The following is a 20,372-nucleotide window of genomic DNA, read 5'->3' on the forward strand; positions in this document are numbered from 1 at the left end:
ATTTATAGTAACTACTTAATGATAACTAATTCACCTTTGTCATACAGAATATTGTTCTACATTACAACAAAAGTTTTGTTTTATATAGGTAATCTTTTTGAGTTGTTAACAAACTTTTGAGCCTTATCTTTAATCAGAAAAAACTGGTATTTCTATAATTGTAACAAACAAAAAATTTTAATGTCATTAGCAACTTCAAAATATTTCTAAAAGTGTAGGGTGAAGTATATTATATTTTATTAAAAGCTTTCATGATTAGACTATCTGTAATTGTGTGTTTTAAACATATCTTGTAATAATAAGCATTGGGTGCATGTGTATGTGTGTGTATGCGCGTGCGCGTGTGCATGTAATTGAATGTTGGTTGATAAAAATTGACAAGCCCAAGTTTTATTATAATAGCAGAAAAAAGATAGAGTTATCTCAAATGAAAAGGGTGCTTACAGAAGCTAATGATAAAGACGTATTATTAGTTTTCAGCAATCACTCAAACATTATATTAATGAAATTGCATTAGAAAACGTATAGTTATTACAAAATGTATTACTTTACCTTGTGGTGCGTTCTTTTATTAACACTAGGACCTTTAGTTCAGGTAAGCTGTAAACTTAAATTTGTAGTATAAGATATTAATAAAAAGATAAAGATTTAAAAGCTCTTCACTTAGGTGATGAATAGGAATTGGTTTATTAAGTGTTGCTTTGGCTGTTGGCACTCTAGATTTTACGTCTTTCAACTATTAGGATATTAAACCATGGAATATAACAAAAATACTGAAATTTTTGTCTCTTTTGGTTTTTGTACTCAATCAATAGTACTAAAACAAAATCTCACATAATAAGCTGTCGCCGAATGGATTTGACGGCTCGTGGTACTTTATAACCTTGTAGCTGAGAAGGGCTGTTGTCGTCGATTGGGTTCGTCGGCTTGTTGTAATTTATAACCTTGTGGTAGCCCTGAAAAATACCATTTTTTGGGATAAAAGAACTGTTGGGTCCGGAAGCTGGTCTCCAGCGAATCCACAGGTTGCTACACGCAATACTACATGCAATATATATATATTGCATGTAGTATTGCGTGTAGCAACCTGTGTATATTTAATATAGTGTCTGATTTAGCTGCGATTAGATGGCTTTCCCTCAATTGGTGTATCACACAGTTTCTCTCTGGACATGGTACCTTTCAGACGAGTTTGGCTAGGTTTCATTTGGTGGATTTGAGTCAATGCCCGGATTGTGGAATTGATGATATGGTGTACCATGTTCTCTGTGCCTATCCCTGGTATAAGGTTGAACGTTCATGAGCTGTTAGGAAACTTGAGAGAATACATTCCTTTCTGGATCTCCGTATCCAGATTAACTGGATGATCCACAAGGAGTGGTCTATAGTGGCTGGTTTTCTTCGCACCCTTGTGATGTGTAGGTCTGCAGAGGGAGTTTAATTGAGGTATTTGATTATGGTAGGATCCCAGGTGGCTAGGATTCCGGTCTAGGTCGGAACCATGTTAAGGCCATAACATTATAACCATGTTAAGGTTAGAGGAAACACAGGAGAATATCATTCATTACAACCCTTTCACTAATTCAGAAAATATCTCAGGAGGTATATATATATATCAGCAACCACATAACACTTGTTTTTATGTACAATATAATCAGCAAAATGCACATTTATTATAATAATACTCATAATGAAGATTTATATCCATTTTACATATGAACAGACACAACAAAAATATAATTTAAATTGTACAGCTAAGAATTTGGTATTAAACTATGCATAAAACCAGCTACTTACTGTTATTAAACAAAACGAACCTTTATAGACTGATAAGATGGGATACAGACAATTGGGATTAGACAATTGTGTTACACTGGATAAATCTAAGTCTAGAGTAGTTTACTAATCAGCCTAAAAACATATGACATCAAACATTATATGCCTGATAAAATTGGTATGTCAATATGTATTTGAAATAGGCATAATTTAATAGAGTGAGCAAAGTATCCATTACTTCAGTATCATGTGTTTGTAACTTTTCTTGGTGTGATGTCAGTAAAGAGCAGTTAGAATTACATGTTACTTAACATGAAATTATCTAACTGATTATTTTGAACTAAGCTGAATCATATTTATAATAAAAGCAGAGTTGAACAGTTTTGAAACTGGTTTTTGTTTTAAATAAGACAAATTCAGTAGTTCTTTTTTATTTTAAACAGGATGCAGCGTAATGTTTTGTTTTTTATCTTAAAGAGGATGCAGCATATGTTTTAAGGAAACAACTCCAATGATTTACCAATAGTAATTATAAAAAAACCTAAACATACCTCTGCTTAAGTTGAATATCCATGGTCATAACATTTTTCCTTTCAAAAATATAAATCTTTCTTTATACAAGTCCTGCATTTCATGGGATTGTTATTTATTACAAATAACATGAAGAATATGTTTAATGAACTTTATCCTCCACAAGATTAAAAAAAAAATTATATACTTCTCATCAGCTAAGCTTATTTGACAAAGGTTTTCCTCACATTTTTTTTTTTTACATCAGAAGTGGGAAAATTTGCCTCAACCAAATGTCCAGCAGCCCGTATATACTGGGTGTGTAGAGTTCACCATAAACTGCGGTGGGACCCACTAAAAACCCACTCTCTCACGCACCGTGGTGCTGGAATTGCTGCTAATGGCATAACCTCAGCACCATGCATGTCACAGGCACACCTCACATTCATACAAATATTTACACCTCTCATTCACACTCTATTTAAAAAAAATATGTATACACTATACTCGTAACTCCTGATAGTGATGCTGATCTCAGATGGCAAGGCTGCACCCCCCAGGAGCCATTGATGATGACAATGCAAGGACACCACCACCATCCACCTCCAAGAGCTGGCACCCTATTACCACCTGCACCCGATATCTTAACTGTCCTCTACATGTTCTTCTTCAAATAATTTTTCTCAAAGTACTCCTTGGAACCATTGAACACATGTTCCAGCCCTCCCTGGAAGATAGCGTTAATTACATAACCTAGAAAACAGTGATACAACCAGCTGTTTAGGAGACTGATCACTCTTGTCTTGTAAAAGAGTCTTTTGATTGTTCTTGTACTGTTGTCTGTTTCTCTGACTATAAATAATTCAGACAATGTTCTTGTTTTGCACAACGTTATCAATAACGTTGGTTGGGAAGAAGTAAACAGAATGGCCAAAGATACTATAATGGTCTACACTTATTTTACTAAATGTGAAAAAAAGAACCTGATCGTTTTTGGTGTGGAATTTAATTTGATTAATCCTGTAGTATGTACAAAAAAAACATTTTAAATAAATAAATTTAAAAAAAAATAAATTCAAAACGGAATTATTGACAGACTTTCTAAGCAAAACACCAGATTTATGCTACGAAGACTAATGTGAAATAAATTATTTAAAATTATAAACTTTTAAAAATTGTAGATTTTGTAAATATGATTTTAAGAACTCACTTTCTGTCACCCTTGCAACCATCTTGGCATATAACCTTATTGGCATACATCCAATTACAAAAAAAATATTTTTCTTATTGATTCTTCATGAATCTAATTTTGTTGCATTTATTGCATCATTTGTTATGTAACTCAAATAGACTGTTTATTATTAATGTTAGTACGAAACATTCAGCGTTTGACATAAAACACACCTCAGTCTAAAAAATAAATTTTTAGAGAAAATAAAACTACTTCTTTTAAAACAAGGTATTTAGAAAAACTAGCTAAGTTTGCAAAAGCAGTCTTAATTGATATAGTTTCATAAAATATTAACATAAATATTGTTGAATTCAAGTGATCTTTAAATGCATTGAGTTCACTTTTATCAGTAAGATTTTATATCATACTCTTTTACACTCACTTAACCTTATTTTAATGAAATATTATACTTTACAATGTTACACAGATTATTTAATTCATAAGTCAAATAAAAGGTAACATTAGGTTGATATAATATTAATGTAAGTGAACATGATAATATAAACTCTTTTAAGATGTATATTAATAAAACCAAACAATTGAATTAAAATTTTAGGCGAAATATTTTAAACAACAAATAAAATTTTAAACATAAAAGCCCATTTAAGTTATTTAAAAAACATCTTCAGTTATTAAATTAAAACAAGAATCATCTGAAAATAATTAAATATTAAACAACTCGCTTTCAGGTTAATGGAGCTAATTATTGATTCCTTCTTTAGCGAAACATAACCTGGTAGGACAGTTGCAAATGGTATTCATCTTAAAATTGTTTGGCAACTCATAAGTATGAAACTGAATAATATATTCAATTGATCCATGCCAAACTTGCCCAATTAATTTGTAGTCTTTTGATAAATTTAATGAGTTTGTAAATTGTATGTTGCTCAGTTTGATATGTGATCTTAGTATTTCTGTGCCGTGTAAAATTTCATGTTACAGTTAATGTCTTTGTATATGCATCCTAATTCTACAAGACAATTCACTATGAATAAATATGTGTCCAGTTTATCCAAAGAATTACTTACTGTAATTACTGCAGTTTAGTTTGTACACTTCTGAGATTGTTAATTTGGTGGCAAATAAAATATTTTCACACATTTAATGATTTTAATAAAATAAATAAAAAATAAGAATTTTAACAAATTTGAAGAAATATTTTTTTCCCTAAAAAATATGATTTCTGACTTATAAAATGTTTAATTTAAATTAAAAAGTCATCAGCTTATTCCTTAATGGTTTCTTGAATTTATGTTGTACAAAATAGGACAAAATTGCATGGTAGGTCATATTGCAAACAACAATAAGTTTGTCCTTGAAACCTTTCCATAGAGACAATACGTTTTTGATGGTGGGGGTATGCATTCCATCAATTGCTTTTTCCCTGTCGAAGTGTGTTTGTAAATGTGTCTGTAAGAGCATGTGTCCGTGTGAGTGTATTAGTTTTGTGAAAATATCGTGTAGTTTTGTGTACGAAAATGATCGGCGTCGTTACAGTTTTTTAATTTTTACATTTTCTGTTGATTCTATTTCTTTAGATTGCAATAAGTATAACGAAGGATAGTGTTATTATTCCACTTTATTATCATGGAAGGTGAAAATAGTGGGGAATTCAAGAAAAAAATTGGGGGGTGTAAACTTATCCATAGGCAGATAAGAGAGAGATCTAAGATTCAAATCCTAGTAAAGCAGTTTTATACGGATTTGAATAATAGATCATGGAATTAATAATAGATCGGATTTGAATTTAAATCGGTGTTCTTAGGTGGTTGGGTGTCAATTAACTACACATCTCAGGAATGATCCACCTGAGACTGAACAAGACTACACTTCATTTACATTCATATATATCATCCTCACGAATAATAATATAGGATATCATCCTCTGAAGTAATTCATTACGGTGGTTCCGGAGGTTAAACAGAAAAAAAGAAAGACGACAGGAGTCGTATTTAATTTTTTTTAACTGTATGAAAAAGGAGGCAGAAGGTGGACCGATCTTTCTTAAACAATTTCAGAAACATGTCGCCAAAGTTACGAGAATTTCACTCAATCGTGTTCAAAAAATTTTAAACAAAGCAGAAACTAATTCCGATAAAGTCTTTAGCATTCCTAAAAAAACATCGTAAAACTAGAAAACGAGGATAACTTTGATAAAACTTATCAGATACAACATCTACTTTGAATCCACTTTGATAAAAGTGTCATTCGTGAAACGATTTATAATTTTCACATTGATGAAGATGAAATCGTTACTCTTCGATCGCTATTACCGGTATTAAAAGAGAAAATCGAATTTCAAGAAAGGCTTTGGTCTTTATGGCGCATTATCAAAGACATGGGGTTCAAATTTTTTTTGAAAATTAGTAAATCAGGAACTGAGGTTACTAACGTAAGTAATCTCAGTTACGAGCTATGTGAGTAACCTTAAGAGCTATTGAAGAGTACCGTAATCAAAGCAGACCTACAATTAATACAGACAAATCCTTGCCATGCCCATGCCAGTGAAACCAAGCCAATATCGTGGAATGACGGCTTTGATCGCAGCCTTGATGCTCCGATTTTTAAAGACACGCCTGTTCATGCCGGTTTCGAAAATGGTTTTGTCATGAATATGCTTCTTATATTTGAAACTGGTACCATTACAAGAGATTACCATGACGATATGAATTCTGTTAATTACGAGCTATGGGTATAACACCAGTTAATTTTTAATCCTCCCTCTAATTCAGTCATCGACATAGATAATGCTTTGTCAGTAGCGTCATCTGAACCGCGTTCCGAATTCGGACAAGTGAAAAGTAGACATGATCGATTGGCTTATAGAAAACAACGTATCATTTACCAGTACAATGTTGAAATCAGAACTGTGCAGTTTAATAAAACTGCATAAACCGAGTATTATTTTATAATAAATATTATTATTATATAATCGATTTTATTTAAAATCGATTCAGGTTTAGCCGAGAAAGTTACAGTGTTTTGAGATCCCCTTTTTATTCTTGGGAATTAAATCCGATTGAAAAATTTGGGCGGTTTTAAAAGACTATGTCGCGAAAAAAAACGTTAATTTAAAATTAGATGATGCTATTGCATTAATTGAACGATCAAATTCAGTTACGATTGCTGAGTGGAAATGAAGGTGCGATCGTATAAAAAAATTAGAAACATCTTACTTGCCTCGAAAACCTTTAATCAATAGTGTCACTGAAAATGATATTATTAACGTAAATGGAGATAGGGATGATAACGATTTAAGTAATGATTGTGATTTAGATATTAGCGGTGACGATATAAGCAATGATGAGTTATCAGCAATTGAAACATGATTTGATTTAGGTCAATGTTCGTTAGTAGTGCAGTACTACCCGCGCCATTTCTCATCCTATGTTCTTTCTTCCTTTACGTCATCACTTTCACTTTAAACTTTATTGTGATTTACAAGCCATAATTTTCTGAATATTTTTACTAAAAATAACAGCTTATGAGATTTTTTGAAGGGGTAAAAACTCTTTCATCCCCTCCCTCTTTCACATTGGACTACTCTGTAATATTCTCTAATACTCCTGTATTTATTAATAAAATTAAATGTGTAACAAAAAGATCTATGCTTTTAGCTATTTCCTTATTATAACTTTTTTATTCTATTTTTACTATTTTAATACTACATTTTAAGTTTCAATAATGTTTAATGAAATAAAATAAAGTTTTTCTTTTAGAATATATTTGATAACTATTTTTTTCAGAATAAGTTCATTATTTGAAATATACAGTAATAAATAACATATAACCACCATGAAAGTATGAAATCATGAAAGAATACCGTGTAAAAATTGCCCAAATAATGAAGTGATTTTCAGTAAATGAAATAACAGTAGTTAGAACAGACCCAAAAGATATAATTTGTTGCAAATAAATGTTGCCGTTCAATTACAGGAATATTGAATGGCAAATTTTTTAAATAGAAAGTCTAATCCTGAGATTATTCAAAAATTACTTATTAAAAATTTAGTTTCTATTCATTATTGATTTTATTGTCTGATTAAAGTATAATAATACAATCAGATAGTCATTAAAATGAATATAATTTATTAAAAAATATGTATTGTATTGGGCTTAATAACCCAACCAATGAAATTTATTAAATTATTTTTAATTTTACCTAAAAAGATTTGGTAAAAATTATTCAATTATTATTACAAAATTATGTTAAAATATAAAATCAATTCTTGTTTCTACGGTAACAAGTATGAGAGCCACTTTTTTTTACTATCTCTAGAAATGACTTTAACAGAAAATTTTTTACATATTTTTCAAAAGAAAAACTGAGTCGTACACAAGGTTTCCTGAAAATGCTAATCCTTGATTTGTTAGGGATGTTCACCACAATAACATTTATAGGATTTGCAGCAGTTGGTGGTTTATATTTGTACAAATTTTACAATGGGGAAGCTCCATCAATATTTCATTTTGAAAGGTCAGATTAACATAAGTTATTTTATTCATATTGTAGATAAATATAACTCTAGATCTATTCTATTAGACCCATTTTAAGATAACAGTTTCCAAAAAAAATAAATATATATGTCATTACTTACAAAATAATATCATAACTAAAACAAAAGTTCTATCCTTTCCATAATAATAAATAAAATAAAACTTTTTGTAAAAAAAATGCAGGCCTTCTCTTCTTGAGAGAGTTTTGGTCCTTTGTGGTGACCAGCCGTACCTTGATTTATGAGTTCACTAGTTATCTTCCATTTACTCACACTTTTCCCTCCAATACATTCTACCTTCTGCTTTCCTCATCCAAATAACCTTTTTTTCTTCTGCAAAATCATCTGCCTATATTTTAAGCTGTTTACTCCTCTATATAAATATAAATATTCTAATGTTGGAGTCCTTGTTTAAGGCATTTCAGCACTATCAGGCATATTTAAACCCACCCAACAATAAAAGATAAATGTATATCTTTGGTACTTAACATCAGGAATCTTTAATCAATATGCTATAAATTCAGTCAATCTATATTTTGTTTGTATAATATCAGTTGGAGACAGTATGACTGAGTATTTTTGATAAACTCAAAATGAATGTATTATTGTCATGAAAACTATTAGAACATTATAACTTCTGGAAAAGACTTGCCCTTTACCAGTTATACTTGGAATACTTCAAAAGTACTAGGTTGGCCCATCAGAAAGAAAAAACTTGGTTTTTCTCTCAAGCTCTTTATCCAATGCATGATTCCCATGAAATTATCTGTTTTCTTCTTGATTTTGTATAGCATATTTATATGTGCCAGCTTATTTATATGCAACATACATGCTATTTTGCACTATTTCTATTATTTATTTTATTAATATTTTTCTGTGATTGATTTCTTTTCATTCAATTTTTTTTATGTTTTGATGAGGGTCCATTAAAAATTCCTTAAAGCTGTTGGGTGTTGTTTCTGTTTTGTCACTTTATGGTGAAAATAACTGTCCAGGTTGGATTCTAGGAAGAAAGAATTCTTTATTTTTGTTTGAGCAATTGTGTTTTTGGTTGTTTGTTCACAAAAATAGTTTCTTACATGTATGAATGAGTTCGCTGTGATAATAAAAAAAAAAAAAAACTCTGAAACTTTTATGTATCAATCATATTATGGATCAACAGCATATACCAGTGAGTTATTAAAGCATGTAATATGTCATTAGGATAGCGATAGTTATACCTCAGAATGGTAAAGCAATAAAAAATTACAATTTATTTTTGTTGAAAGTTTCTATTTATTTTATAAAAAGATGATATATTACAATCTTTTATGTATTACAAATTTTTTACAAATAAATTTATTTACTTTACAAAAACATTTTAAATTATACGTTTACTTACATTACTGTTTACAATATTCTTGAGGATTAGAAATTCAGTGAGAAAGATTGTGCTGCATGCTTGAAACAAACATTCAGGTGATTAAGATATCTGATTAGTAGGCTACTGTTGTGTTCTAAACTCATCTGTCAATTGATCAAGCAGTTCAACATCAGTATCCATTAGGAACACTGCACCTCTGAATATAACTCAAATAACCTGTTAAGCACTTTTCCTTTAAAAAGCCATCTCACCTCTGTGAGTAGCAGTAACTGAATGTGGTCACTGTCCATTTCAAAATACAGTTTTGAAAATAAATAATAGTTTTTAAGTGTGAAATTTAATAAAATTGACCAGCTTGATGGCCTCCTGGAAAATCTGATTAAATTGTTCAGGTATCCACTTTTCTGTTAAAGCTTCTCTGTGGATGTTACAATGTGTGAGGGTACAATTATCTGTAACTGAATTTACTTTGGTGGTAACACCTCCATATTTTCCTGTCATAACTCGAGCACCTCTAGAACGGAAGCCAATGAACTTCTACTTCCAGTCCGTCCATTTTCTGCAAAGAAGTTATCCAGCTTTTTGAATATTTCATCGGTAGTAATTTGTATTGATAGCTCATCGCAAAACAAATATTTTTCTTTAACTGTACTGTGAAATACATTCGACGTGTAAGCCATAAGTTGGCGTAATTTCTTATATATGTGCTCTCATCGATAGTTTGACAAAAAATTCACTATTTTTAATTGCAGTTAAGTTCTCTTTTTTAATGTTTAATTCCACACTTATCATGTCTGCGGTGTACGGTACTATTTGCTAGAGGTGTCATATCTAGTTGGTCAACTGATGATTTATCCAACATACAAGTCATCATATCTTTTGCAGCAGGTAACAACAGCTCTTCACTGATTGTATGAGCTTTTCCACACTTTACTATTCTTAAGCTAAAATTCTTTTTGAGTACTGCTTTTAAAGACAACATAATTTTCTTTATTCATTTTATCTCTGACAATTTTTAAACAAAATAATCCTTAGGTTTGTTTTCTAACATTGAATGTTTAGTACCCATTATCATTTAAATAATGAGGGTTTCATGCTTTGGTTTAAAATTCTGATTCTGAAGTATAGCTTGATAGTACAGAGTTTTTAACTGACAATGGTTTTGTCTGTCATTGCTCTGTTAAGCCACTTATCCATATTGGATTTTATTTTAACTATTTTACATTTGAATTAAACTAAACCTAATTAATTCAAGCAAAGAACATTAATAAGTATATGTATAAGAAAAAAGTTTCTTTTGAGATAACCCAACATTAGCACTTCAATTTTATCAAATGAAAAAGTAACACAATAAGAATATCTTTAAATCACATCACAGAGTATGTAAAACACCGAAAGTGACTGTATCGGTCTGTCTGTAGGATAATCACAACTGAATCACTTAGCTGCCGGAGGAATGTATAGCAATCCTTTATAGTGGCCATTAAGAAACTTGTTTGTACATGTGCACGGTGGCATGTAAGAAATTGTTGGCATTGAGTGTTCGTTCTTGCTAGCCAAATATCACTCTGTGTATCATCAGTGGTATACCTACCACAGTTTGAGAACTGCTGGTTTTGATTATAGACATATGCAGTTGTACAACTAATATACTTAGTAAAAAAAATTAAGAATTAAATGCTCATTCTGAAACTGGAGAATCTGAGACAGGACCAGACCAACTCCCTAAATTGTAGCACGGCTTGTAGCCTTTTGTGAGATAATAAAACCATTTTTAATAGAAGGTATTTGTTAAATAAAATGAACATCTGAAAATTATATGAGAGTATCTTAGCCATACACACAGCCAATAGAAAAGATAAAGGATAAGATTACCAAATGCAACACAATAAATACATATTTTTTAATCTTTTCACCAAGCCCATTTGGATTAGTGAAGTATTCATTGTGAAACTCTTGATTCCTCACTTTCTTAATAAAAAGGTATTTGTTCTATTTTATAATTTTATAATGTTATTTTTGGGAGTGACTTGTGTCTGTTTGGTAGTCGGCTTTAATAGTGTACAGTTTGTAAAATATGCAACTTTCTGTAGACCACTCTGTCTTACTTTCCATTCAGTCTTACTTATCTCTTTATTATACACCCACAATAAATCTGTTCTGAAGAAAATTTTTTTAACCTTAAATTACACAAGCTGTGTGATATTAGTCAATATATGCAAAACAGATTCTTATGATTGTATATAAAGTAAAATACTCATACTAAACAAGGATTTTTTTAATCTATCTCTTTACCTTTTGTAGTGGCTAGTAGATATGGATTTCTGAGAGTAAGCTCTCTTGAAGGGATCTGTGTTATTGATTTGCACTTGCTGATAAGTAATAAGCACTTGCACAGTAATATGCCAGGTCTCATTGGGAAATCTATTTAGACATCCCAACCCCGCAGGGGAAGATGTTCTGGTCGCCACCCCCCCCTGTTCTTAGCCCTGTTGGGCTTTAATGGGAGTCATTTATCGTCCCTGACTTTTTACATCTCATAGTAATAAGCCTGGCCTTGTTGGGATGCCACCAATGTAAATGCCTCGGTGATTTATTAACTCAGCTTTTGCCTTTGCTGTAAGCCTCGTCCGAACATCTTGAATGTCCTACTTTGTATCCCTCTGAACTAGCTAACTGAGTTTGTGGAAGCACGAACCCCGCACCTAGTTCTACTTATATTGAGCCAATTTCGTGAATGTCTCATAATTCGAGGCAAATTAAACACAACATACCACCAAAGATGTTAATCATAACACAAAAATTTAGTCCTAAATTCCCTTACTGAACTCTGCTTCAGTAAGGGAACCACAGACTTAAATTTATTTAGACAGCTGACATTCCTACAATAGCTAGCACTTATAAGCTAGCTAATATTATCATCAGATAGTCAACCAGACATACAATTTGTGGGCCCAACCAATCATGTTCACTCCCATAATATAAAAGTATAGAATGAAAAAATGAAGGCACGAAAGAAAATGCAGTAGTCCTCATTTGTATTTGTATTATGAGAGTGAACATGATTGGCTGGGCCCACAAATTATATGTGTAGTTGACTACCTGGTGATCATAGTAGCCAGTTTCTTGTTTCTTGTTTTGCCTACTTGTATTGTAAGAATGTCAGCTTTCTAAATAAATTTTCGTCCAACAGGAGTAGGAACGGGGGAGATGGTGTGACAACCAGAATCGTCACAAGGTGGGCATCTCCCCTATGGTGTTTGAGATGTCTAAATAAATTTCCCAATGAGGTCTAGCTTATTACTGTGAGATGTAATCACAGGGTCAGAAGAAGACCTCTATTAAAGCCCATCAGGGCTAGGAATGGGGGGTGTGGCGACTGGGATCGCCACAAGGCAGGTGTCCACCCCTATGGGGGTTGGGATGTCTAAATAAATTGTAGAGCCTGGTTTTACCTATTTTTTTTATGACATTATCATTCTATGGTAAAAATACTAATATCAAAAAAAGTTCACTGGGCAATCTACAGCTGTTTCATAACATATAACTGATGGTCTACTGAAATGACTCACCAAATGATGGTCACTGCTCTACTGAAATGAATAGTCATTTCTTTGTTCCATTTATACAGGAATTGAATGCAGCTATAAAGGAAGCAATACAGACACACCAAAAGAAAACTTCTATTTGAACAATTTCCTGCTCTAAGCCTAATTTTTCAGGGATAATTTTCTTAGATTCATTGACAAAATGGTTAGGATTAAGGTATAGTTTGCATGAATAATTACTATCATACTGACATACATTTTTTGGCTGGGTTGTTTGGCTTGCTGGAAAACTGAACTCGAGTAGTTGCTTCACAAGCAGTCACGTGTGAGTTTGAATTCTTTAGGTGCACGTAATTAATAAATACAAAAAAAATTATGGAAAATGGCTTTTGTTGCATAAATAACTATTGTGAAGATTATTATAAAAATTGAGTACTTTTATCAATTAATAACTTTTAAATGGGCAGATTTTTGTCATGGGTACTGGTTATGAATTAATTAACAGAAGAAAATATTTTGAATCAAATTTTAGTTTTTTCTCAGGAGATAAGTGGCTTCAAAGAAAGGAACATTTTTATTTAAATTGTATTATCATGGTATTAATTACATCCCAACTGAGAAAGAAAATCTTATTATTGATCTTATTTCTATCCCCTTTTATAAAACGATAATTTGTCAAAGGGTTACTTTTATATTCATTAATGAAACTAAGGTTGTCATGAATATTTAAAAAGTTATTAATAAAATTTTAATCATAATCTTTTTCTCTTATTTTTAAATACTACTATTAACATTTGTAAAAAAATTTCTATAATAATACTAAAAACTTTAGGAAATTTTTTTTCAGCTTTAGAGGATCTTAAAATTAATTATTTGAATAATCAAAAAACTTTTTAACATGGCTATTTATCGTCAGAGAAAAAAATCTTAACTTTCATTTCAATCTTTAAATTCATCATAGGATTTGCATTATATTGTGTTAAACATCAGGTAATAATAACTGAAAAATCTGTTTATATATGAGTTATGTTTCTGACAATAGTGAACAATATAGTTCATAATAGTTTACAAAAATGGTAATGTATTAAGAAAACCATAATATCTTATAACATTTTAAATATTTTCATATAATATTTGTTACATCCCTGCTTAGTAAAAGTAATGTGTGTAATGCATTTCTCAACAGAAAAGGGACATTGATGTGTTGCTTTAGATTATTTGTCTCCAGTTTTCTTTATGACTGATGTGTATAAAATATCTGAGTTACAAGGGATAATGGTCTGAATTTCTTTCTTTGAAAGTACTGACAATCCCCTATGGTGAGCAGAGTTAAGATGCTATTTGCAAAGTTAATTTTTTGCATTTTATTGGCATTAACATGCCTCTATTCAACCATATGTTTGTCTCAGTAAAAAGGGTAATGGGAAACCAGATTCAGCTAAGCAGATTATTTTATTTAACAAAATGATGCATACGTCTGCTTGCATCATTTTGTTTTTGACTCATGGATTTTGTGGGGATGATATGGGTTATACAATTTTGCAAAGGGAGGATCTAAAAACAGTAAATCAGGATTTTATTTCTGAAAGTTTTGTCAAAAAAATAAACATAATCATTATCAAAATTACTTCAGTGTATTGTAATCCTTACTATCATATTTGATAGTAAGAAATATAATATATTACTTACTATCACACATTATATATAGTAAGGAATAAAATGTATTCCTTACTTTTTAATAGCTTTTCTGCTGACTTCTGAATACCTTTTAAAAGATTTAAGTAAAGAAAGTACTATTAAGACCACTGAAAAGGCATGTGGATCATAGGGATCCCCTTCTGTTTCTCTCACAAAAACTAGTGAGTTATATTTTAAGTTATATTTTTGTAATAAGGATAAAATCAAAACCTAAACCGACAACAATTGTTAACGTCTATATGCCTACAAGCGCCCATGATGATGATGAGGTAGAGTGTGTATACGAAGAGATTGATGAAGCAATTAAACACATAAAAGGAGATGAAAATTTAATAATAGTTGGAGATTGGAATGCAAGCATTGGAAAAGGCAAGGAAGGAAATATAGTGGGTGAATACGGGCTGGGCAAAAGGAATGAAAGAGGGTACCAACTTATAGAGTTTTGCATGAAGTATAATTTAGTAATTGCCAACACCCAATCTAAAAATCATAATAGAAGAATATACACTTGGAAAAAGCCAGGCGATACTGCAAGGTATCAGATAGATTATATCATGGTTAAGCAAAGATTTAGAAATCAACTCGTTGACTGCAAAACTTACCCTGGAGCAGACATAGATAGCGACCATAATTTGGTGATAATGAAATGTAGAGTGGGGTTTAAAAACCTGAAGGAAAGGTGTGAGATGAATCAGTGGAATTTAGAGAAGCTTGAGGAAGAGGAGGTAAAGAAGATTTTTGAGGAGGACATCGCAAGAGGTCTGAGTAAAAAAGATAAGGTAGAAAATGTAGAAGAAGAATGGGAGAATGTTAAAAAGGGAATTCTTAAATCAGCAGAAGCAAACTTAGGCGGAATAAAGAGAACTAGTAGGAAACCTTGGGTTTCAGACGATATATTGCAGCTGATAGATGAACGTAGAAAATATAAGAATGCTAGTGATGAAGAAAGTAAAAGGAACTATCGGCAATTAAGAAATGCTATAAACAGGAAGTGCAAACTGGCGAAAGAAGAGTGGATTAAAGAAAAGTGTTCAGAAGTGGAAAGAGAAATGAACATTGGTAAAATAGACGGAGCATACAGGAAAGTTAAGGAAAATTTTGGGGTACATAAATTAAAATCTAATAATGTGTTAAACAAAGATGGTACACCAATATATAATACAAAAGGTAAAGTCGATAGATGGGTGGAATGTATTGAAGAGTTATACGGAGGAAATGAATTAGAAAATGGTGTTATAGAGGAAGAAGAGGAAGTTGAGGAGGATGAAATGGGAGAAACAATACTGAGATCTGAATTTAAGAAAGCATTAAAAGATTTAAATGGCAGAAAGGCTCCTGGAATAGACGGAATACCTGTAGAATTACTGCGCAGTGCAGGTGAGGAAGCGATTGATAGATTATACAAACTGGTGTGTAATATTTATGAAAAAGGGGAATTTCCGTCAGACTTCAAAAAAAGTGTTATAGTCATGATACCAAAGAAAGCAGGGACAGATAAATGTGAAGAATACAGAACAATTAGTTTCACTAGTCATGCATCAAAAATCTTAACTAGAATTCTATACAGAAGAATTGAGAGGAGAGTGGAGGAAGTGTTAGGAGAAGACCAATTTGGTTTCAGGAAAAGTATAGGGACAAGGGAAGCAATTTTAGGCCTCAGATTAATAGTAGAAGGAAGATTAAAGAAAAACAAACCAACATACTTGGCGTTTATAGACCTAGAAAAGGCATTCGATAATGTAGACTGGAATAAAATGTTCAGCATTTCAAAAAAGTTAGGGTTCAAATACAGAGATAGAACAATTGCTAACATGTACAGGAACCAAACAGCAGGAGTAATAATTGAAGAACATAAGAAAGAAGCGTAATAAGAAAGGGAGTCCGACAAGGATGTTCCCTATCTCCGTTACTTTTTAATCTTTACATGGAACTAGCAGTTAATGATGTTAAAGAACAATTTAGATTCGGAGTAACAGTACAAGGTGAAAAGATAAAGATGCTACGATTTGCTGATGATATAGCCGAGAGTAAAAAGGATTTAGAAGAAACAATGAACGGCATAGATGAAGTCCTACGCAAGAACTATCGCATGAAAATAAACAAGAAGAAAACAAAAGTAATGAAATGTAGTAGAAATAACAAAGATGGACCACTGAATGTGAAAATAGGAGGAGAAAAGATTATGGAGGTAGAAGAATTTTGTTATTTGGGAAGTAGAATTACTAAAGATGGACAAAGCAGGAGCGATATAAAATGCCGAATAGCACAAGCGAAACGAGCCTTCAGTAAGAAATATAATTTGTTTACATCAAAAATTAATTTAAATGTCAGGAAAAGATTTTTGAAAGTGTATGTTTGGAGTGTCACTTTATATGGAAGTGAAACTTGGACAATCGGAGTATCTGAGAAGAAAAGATTAGAAGCTTTTGAAATGTGGTGCTATAGGAGAATGCTAAAAATCCGATGGGTGGATAAAGTGACAAATGAAGAGGTATTGCGACAAATAGATGAAGAAAGAAGCATTTGGAAAAATATAGTTAAAAGAAGAGACAGACTTATAGGCCACATACTAAGGCATCCTGGAATAGTCGCTTTAATATTGGAAGGACAGGTAGAAGGAAAAAATTGTTTAGGCAGGCCACGTTTGGAATATGTAAAACAAATTGTTAGGGATGTAGGATGTAGAGGGTATACTGAAATGAAACGACTAGCACTAGATAGGGAATCTTGGAGAGCTGCATCAAACCAGTCAAATGACTGAAGACAAAAAAAAAAAATATTTTAAGAAAATATTCATAAAATTGTGCTTAAATAAACAATTAATAAAAACAATATTTACAAAATTTAGAAACTATTTAAGTAGATAAGTAAATGAAGATGATTGATGTGAATATAGTTTACAATGGTTTTCTGAAAAAATTCACAAAACCTTTTCAACAGCTTGATGGAAGCTATTACAAAAGTTATTTGAAAAAAAACAACACAAAAATTAATTTCTTTAAAGTTGATTACCTTAGGAATTTTTTTATTTCAAGAAGGTTGAAAAACATCATAAAAAATGCTATTCTTGAGTACATTAGGTAAGACATAAAAGTAAAGCTTGTAAGTAAAGATCATCCTCAGTAAATGTGAACTTGAAGTTAAGGAAAAAAAAAACATTATTTTTTTTTTGTAAATGACAAAGAGGGTGTCATTATGCAAAAAAATGATATTTCTAAAATATATTTAATGGAATAAAGTCATAAAAATGTTTTCTTTACTGTAAGAAAACTTTTCAATGGCCTGTCAAATTTTAAAAAAAATATGCTTTAGTTTCAGACCCTTTTAATCTTAAGTCACTAGCCATTATTAAAACAGAAAAAATATATCTTTAGTGAAAATCAAAAAATCATATGGGTAGGAAGAAATTGCATGTATTCAATTAAGGAATAAACATTTCATCTGTTCCAAGAAGCTATTAAATTCCCTCATAATATTTGACAAATGTTACAAAGAAAAATGTAAAAATATTTCTGATTAATAAGCTAAAAATAATCTAAAAAGATTTTTGGATTAATAACTGACTTTTTCTTTTCCAGATAATATTTCTGTTATAAACACAGAATGCTGTACTTGTAAAATTTTATGCTAACTAATATGTAGTATGCTATGTATGTCGTATGCTTATACTTATACAAGTATGTCATTTTGATATAGTTCTAGTTTTCTATAGTTTTAGAATATATATATATATATATATATTTGGGAACATAGTGAGTTAATAAATATATTATCAATTACTGTAGTAGCACTTGGCTAAGAATTCCCAAAAGATATCAGCATTAGGCTTTTTGTAAATTACTAAATGATATATAGACAAACTGATTAATGACAATAAAACATTCAAGAAGAAATAAAATCACTACTAACATCCTTGTTTTTGTATTATAATAAATCATGAGATAAGGAAATGGAACTTTAAAAGATCATATTATTTCTAAAGAGATACATTTTTTACTTATATTAATCACAGCATTAAAAAACAGTAATACTCTTCCCAAAAACTGCAGTAGCTGTTGTTCAGTGTCTGCCTGCAGTAATTTCACAAATAAATAAATAATTCTTGTATTAAATATTTAAGGTTGAATGATTGTATTTTCTAAACAAAATGTTACTACATTCTGTAAAAAAAGCATAGAATTAATCATATATAAACTACATCAATAAAAATTTAAAATTTGGTTTATTGAGTGAACCAAATTTTTATTATAATTCTATACTTTTTAAATACTATTATTAAAAAAATAATAAGAGAAAAAATAAAACAGCACTTTCCACTCCTGTGAGAAGTTTTTCACATGGTAATAATAAAAGGAAAATACAAGTATTTAATGGGAAATAATAAAAAAATTTCAAACTTAGGGATTAAACAGTTAAAAATTAAAAAAAAAGATAAAATAAAATCTTTCTAGGCAGGGATTTTTTTCTGAAGTTTATTAAAAAAATAGGTATATTTCCAATAGAATTAGTTTTTGATAGCTGTAAAAAAGTAATTCAATTAAAAAAAGTAATGTAATTGTTACTTCTACACACAAATGAAATCAAACTCAAGTTTTTGTGAACTTGTCTGAGATATAAAATCTGTATACAAATACATACATTATTTTATTACCAAGATTATAGTAGTTGTATTCATGGATTCATGGGATCTGAAAACACTAGAAAATAACATATATATATATTTTTCTTCAAATAATAATTGTTACTGTTGTTTACCAACAGTAACAATTATTTCCTTTTTTTATGCATTCCAACAGCTAGGGAAGGAGTAAAAATATGAATAAATAGAAACTGAGCAACAAATAATGATCAGTAGAAAGTTTTATAATAAATAAGCAGTGAAAGAATTAAAATTGTGAAGATGCAATTAAAATGAAATGTATGAATGAATTACAAATATTAATTGAATTGATCTCTTTTTTTCAGGTAAGAGGAAGTCATTTAAAAACTGATAAAAATGTACAACTGCAATATCATAAGGATAAACTTAAAGCACTTTTTAATACATTTCTAGACACATCAGTAAATACACTATATCAAAGGCATAATGACATACTAAAAACCATTGAAGAAAACGTTGCAATGTTAAAGAAATTACCACAGATGTGTTCTTCACAAGGAAATCAAGAGACTGAGATTATAAAAAGTAAAGCTATACGAGACTTTGACTATTGTTATAATTTAACCACTCAGTTGCATGCAGTAAAACAACTTCTGTATAATGGTACAGATCTTTTTGTTGAAATAAGTCTTGATATAAGTGACATTGTAACTAAATTGACAGTATGTAATTTGAAACCGTACATACAACAGCTAGGTTGTTTTCTAAATGTAATTCAAATATTGGATGATGATGTTCAGACAGTTGTTCCAGAAGTAAAGAACTTTTTGTCATCAGTAATTTCTACAACTACAGTTTTATTAGCTGATCTCACCAACTGCTATATACCTAGTGGAAAATTAAAAGAAAACCTAGAAGAAATAACAAATGCAGCATCAGTCTGCAGTCTAAAGTACAAATTTTTAACAGATGAAATAAATTAAAAATGTAATAAAATTTCAGTTAAATAATGAAAAAATGTATAAAAATATTTACTTACTCTACAATAAATAAATAAATAAATTAAATATTTTAATAAGTAATTAATTTTTAATTATTACCATTAGAATTTACAATCCAGCAAATGTAATAGAATTTACAATTCAGCATA

General features: G+C 30.5%; 1 protein-coding gene across 1 annotated transcript; it reads left to right on the plus strand.

The window, feature by feature from the left end:
- Positions 1-408: 408 nt before the first annotated feature.
- Positions 409-20,304, plus strand: LOC142318842 (uncharacterized). The gene is made up of 2 exons (XM_075355390.1): positions 409-595; positions 19,588-20,304. Exons 1-2 carry the CDS (start codon positions 539-541, stop codon positions 20,203-20,205), a joined length of 675 nt encoding a protein of 224 aa, XP_075211505.1. The 5' UTR covers positions 409-538; the 3' UTR covers positions 20,206-20,304.
- Positions 20,305-20,372: the final 68 nt, after the last annotated feature.

Source organism: Lycorma delicatula, chromosome 2 (assembly GCF_047948215.1).
Source record: "Lycorma delicatula isolate Av1 chromosome 2, ASM4794821v1, whole genome shotgun sequence".
In the NCBI taxonomy this organism is placed as follows: domain Eukaryota; kingdom Metazoa; phylum Arthropoda; class Insecta; order Hemiptera; family Fulgoridae; genus Lycorma; species Lycorma delicatula.